Source organism: Bison bison, unplaced genomic scaffold (genome assembly GCF_000754665.1).
Source record: "Bison bison bison isolate TAMUID 2011002044 unplaced genomic scaffold, Bison_UMD1.0 scf7180017864291, whole genome shotgun sequence".
NCBI classification, from domain to species: domain Eukaryota; kingdom Metazoa; phylum Chordata; class Mammalia; order Artiodactyla; family Bovidae; genus Bison; species Bison bison.
In genome coordinates this window covers 2144529-2149632 of record NW_011494863.1, presented here as the reverse complement: position 1 = coordinate 2149632, position 5104 = coordinate 2144529, and the positions used below count along the sequence as shown (strand labels likewise).

The window sequence follows — 5104 nt, the reverse complement described above, 5'->3', positions numbered from 1 at the left end:
AAATATTCACAGTGGAATACTATATAGTAACAAGAATGAACAACTAAAATTAAAAATAGTATTTATGGATAAATGTCATAAACATATTGCTGAGTTAAAGACACCAGATGCAAAACAGTTCACACTCTACTATTTCATTTATATAAATTCAAAACAGGCAAAACAGCTGTAGCATTGGTTATTGAGTTATCTGTTATGTTTGAACTGGCAGGGATTTTAAAGGGTAATTTGTGTGGCACTTGGGATGCTAATAACTCATTTCTTCAAGATGCTGATATCACGTATGTTCATTTTCTGAAAATACAGTGAGCTGTATTAAGGATTTGTCCATTTTTCTGTATGTAATAATTCCATGAAAATATTCATTAAAAATTATTTTCCAGTAGGATGAGAGCTAGGGAGTGTAAACAGAAGAGTGTTGGTTTTCATAATGCTTTCTTACATATTTCTATGCATATATTCCTTTAAAAACCAAATATTATGTAAACATTTTAAATTTTTGTTATTTAGCATCAAATAAACTTTTAGAGTGTGATGAAGCAGAATGAATGTAGAGAAAACAATATTTTATTGTTGCAAAAATTACGAAAAGAAAGCAAAAATTTCAGGGAAATCAACAGCATGCAAAGATTTGGAATGGCACGCTAAAACAAAAACAGCAAGAATCGAATGGAGTTTTCCAAAATTAGACAAGTTCATTGTAAAAGGGAAATCAATGCTATACCTGAATGTGAGATTTTTCTCCATGAGGTTCTCAAATTTTTCATCTGGGGAATTACAGATAAATGACAAATACCTTGCATCATGATGAGATCCCTAATTGAATCCAGAGCTATTCCGAAAGTTGGCATTTTCCTCTATTCAACGGGAGGCTGGGGAGAATCGGCTTTAAGAATTTAAACTCATTTAATCCCGAGCATAACGTCAAGCAAACCTCCTACAGATAGCTCTGGGACAGGGTCCCCGTGCCGCTGACGTCCACCAGGTGGCCCGGGAAGTGGCCCTCGGCCACCGGGCAGCGCCCCGCCCTTCCTGCACAGCCGCACCGCCACGAACACCAGCACCGAGAAGAGGAAGAGCGACGACACCGACGCCAAGGCCACCACCAGGTAGACGGTGAGCGGGTCGGCGGGCACTGCGGCCGCCGCTTCCGCTTCCGGGGCCGGCAGGTAGGGCTGCGAGAAGCCGTCCACCAGCAGCACGTGCAGCGTGACGCTGGCCGACAGCGGCGGCTCGCCGTTGTCCTTGACCAGCACCACCAGCCGCTGCTTGGGCGCGTCGCGCTCGCTCAGCAGCCGCGCCGTGCGCACCTCGCCGTTGTGCGCCCACACGCCGAACAGCCCGGGCTCCGTGGCCTTGAGCAGCTGGTACGACAGCCAGGCGTTCTGGCCGCGTCGCCGTCCACCGCCACCACCTTGGTCACCAGGTAGCCCGGCTCGGCCGCCCTGGGCACCAGCTCGGTGCAGGGCGCCGAGGCGTTCTGCAGCGGGTAGAGCACGAAGGGCGCGTTGTCGTTGGCGTCCGCCACGAGCACGCGCACCAGCGCCTGGCTGCTGAGCGCAGGCGAGCCGTGGTCGGTGGCGCCCACGTGGAACTCGAAGGCTCTTAGGGCCTCGTAGTCCAGGGACGTGAGGGCGAAGAGGTGGCCGTTGTCGGGGTTGATGGACACGAGGGAGGCGAGGGGCACGAGCGGGTCGGGGGGCGGCAGCAGCGAGTAGGTGACCTGGGCGTTGGCGTCCGCGTCTGTGTCTGTGGCGCTGACGCTGCCGATGTGCAGGACGGGGCTGTTGTTCTCGCGGACCCACAGGGTGTAGGAGGTCTGGGTGAAGCTGGGGGCGTTGTCGTTGACGTCGGACACCAGCACTGTTATGTTGTGCTCGGTTTTCACTCTGGGGGTTCCCGTGTCATTGACTGTGATGGTGATGTACCTGGCTCTTTCCTCTCCGTCTAGCGGTCTCTCTCACCAGAGTGTGACAGTTTTTGAACGTGGGTTTCAAGAGAAAGGGGAGATCATTCTGAATGGAGGAAATCATCTTACCGTTTTCCCCGGAATCTGGATCAGAAGCACTGAAAACAGCTACCACAGTCTCTGGGGAGTTTTCTGGGATAGAGCTTATGAGTCTCGACATGGTCAGCTTGCGGGCGTCGTCGTTCCCATCCACCACCTCTATAGCTACAGTGCATTTCCCCGAAAGCCTCCCACCATCTTTGGCTACAATCCCCACGTTATAAAATCGAGTTGCCTCGAAATCCAATGCCCTTTTCAGACTAATTTCTCCTGTTATTTCGTCTATTACAGATGGTTGAGTAACTTCATCTCTTTGGAATAGTGCATAGGCTACTTTCCCATATGTTCCTGCATCTAAATCTCGGGCAGAGACAGCGACAACTAAGGAGTTTAGGGGGCTGTTCTCTGGAATCTGGACCTCATAGACGGACTGTAAAAATTCTGGGGCATTGTCATTAATGTCCACGACTTCGATGCGGACTGTAGTGGTCCCAGACCTGGGCGGAGCCCCCCCATCCAGCGCGGTGAGGGTTAAACTGAGCTCAGGCTGTTTCTCCCGATCCAGTGCTTTGTCCAGCACCAGCTCTGGGTATTTTCTGCCATCTCCACGATGATGAGTGACAACATGAAAATGGGAGTTGGGGCTGATTGTGTAGTTTTGAACCGTGTTACTACCTATGTCAAAGTCCTGAGCTATTTTCAAAGGAAACACAGTCCCTGTCTGGACGCTCTCGGGGATTTTTAGGAGCATTTCTCTCTCTAGGAACTCTGGGGAATGGTCATTTATATCTGTGCGATGAAGATCAGCTTGAATAATCTGTACCGGGTTTTCCAGTAATAGTTGGAAATGCAGTATACAAGGATTTGTCGCCCCGCACAGCACTTCCTGGTCTGGTTTTTTATGCAGCAGCAAATTCCCGGTCTTTAAATCCAGCTGCAAGAGCTGTTTGTTTCGTTTGTAATCGATGCGGGCACCCCGCGTGGCTAGTTCCCCCACCCTGAGACCCAGGTCTTTTGCCAAGTTGGCCACAAAAACCCACTTTCTGTTTCTTCTGTCATGGAATACCTAATTTCTTCAGAGCCAGCCTCCCACAAGAGGAACAATATAGCAAGAAAGAGAAGTTGCCTTTTCTGAAGCGTTTTTGCTGGTGCGGTCTCCGTAAGTCCAAACCCGGTTCAAGAAGGTGCAGTTTCTTCAACTCCCGATATACAATCAACCCAGGTGATCTGGTTAAATAAGCTTGCGTTAAATCTCTCTGACTGCCTTGCACTAGGCCAATGCCCTTTTTTGGAGTCCTCTACGCCTAGATCTTACGTAAAATGCTTCCTTCTTTTAGAAAGCACTGGGAGCTCTGATTCCCAGTTTAATGGCTTTCCCGTTAAGTTCAGTTCATTTCAGTTCAGTCACTCAGTCGTGTCCGACTCTTTGCGACCCCATGAATCGCAGCACGCCAGGCCTCCCTGTCCATCACCAACTCCCGGAGTTCACTCAAACTCTCGTCCATCGAGTCGGTGATGCCAACCAGCCATCTCATCCTCTGTCGTCCCCTTCTCCTGCCCCCAATCCCTCCCAACATCAGAGTCTTTTCCAATGAGTCAACTCTTCGCATCAGGTGGCCAAAGTACTGGAGTTTCAGCTTTAGCATCATTCCTTCCAAAGAACACCCAGGGCTGATCTCCTTCAGAATGGACTGGTTGAATCTCCTTGCAGTCCAAGGGACTCTCAAGAGTCTTCCCCAACACCACAGTTTAAAAGTATCAATTCTTCGGTGCTCAGCTTTCTTCACAGTCCAACTCTCACATCCATACATGAATACTGGAAAAACCATGCCTTGACTAGATGGACCTTTGTTGGCAAAGTAATGTCTCTGCTTTTCAATATGGCAATATTGAAATGCAATATGACCAACCTAGGTCATAACTTTCCTTCCAAGGAGTAAGCGTCTTTTAATTTCATGGCTTCCCAGGCAGTCATTAATCTCTCCATTCATACTTCTAAATACTATTGCATATAGTATTTGCTGTTTCATTTCATATATATGCAGTCAATATATTTGAAGTCACAGAATTGTTCCCAATTGTATCTCCAGTTCTTAGTTATTGGACGTTCTTAAAAAACATGTGCTGGGTTAACTTCAGTGAAAGAACACTTTTCAGAGCAAACTAAAACCCTAGTATTCCTCAGAAAGTGCATTTTGAGCACACAAAGAAACTTTTCCCTTATTGGATCCTTAATTAAGAAATAAGTAATAATAGATGTTTAGAATCTTACAGTATTATAAAATTTTAAAATATATCAGGAAAGGACATAATCATGAGTGTACAACTCAAAAAAGTTCAGGAAGTGAACACATTCATATGCTAAATGTAAAGTAAAATTGAAATGTTAACAAAAACTATAGAAGCCCCCTCTTGTTATTGTCTGGTCACTACTCTTCCCCTGCTAGATAAAGGTATGCACTCTTCTGAGTTATAGTATCATGTGTGTGTCATAGTATCATGGTTTCTGTCTTCTTTTTTTTTAACTTACACAAATGGAGTTATAGAGTGTGTTATGTTTGCCTTCTTTCACTCAATCTTACCTTTGTAAAATTCATGTTACATATTGTTTTATTCTCATTGCTTTGTTATTCTATTGTACCACCATTTTTTATTTATTCTCCAGTTGATGGACCTTAGGGTTTTTCAGTTTGTGTATATATTGAGTAGTCTTGCTATAAACATTCTTGTCTTTTGGTGTCTGTGTGTTCATTTATATTTAATATTCCTAGGAGTTAGACTGCTGTGCCTTAAGATATGCACACATATTTATATTTTTGTTTTAGTTTTAATAGATATTGCAAAATAGTTTTCAACTCTGGTTTTACAAAAACTAGCAAAGAGTGAGAGTTCCAGTTGCTCCATATCCTTGTCAACATTTGATATTATCTTTTAATTTTAAACACTCTGATGAGTATGTGATGTTATATTGTAATTTTATTTTTATTTTATGTCACTGTAATTTTAATTAGTGTTCCCTGATGATTCCTTAAATAAGCACATTTTTCACATGGTTATTTTTATTAGGGTATATCCTTGTGAATTGCATAAGTCTTT

The 5104-nt window shown here is 45.0% G+C and overlaps 1 protein-coding gene across 1 annotated transcript; it reads right to left on the bottom strand.

Annotated features, from left to right (window-relative positions):
* Window positions 1-832: 832 nt before the first annotated feature.
* PCDHB5 (protocadherin beta 5) lies at window positions 833-4605 on the bottom strand. Its single transcript, XM_010850625.1, is given in 6 exon segments — window positions 833-1028; window positions 1030-1393; window positions 1396-1961; window positions 1963-3043; window positions 3046-3163; window positions 4591-4605. Coding segments are annotated over 6 exon segments (2340 nt in total).
* Window positions 4606-5104: the final 499 nt, after the last annotated feature.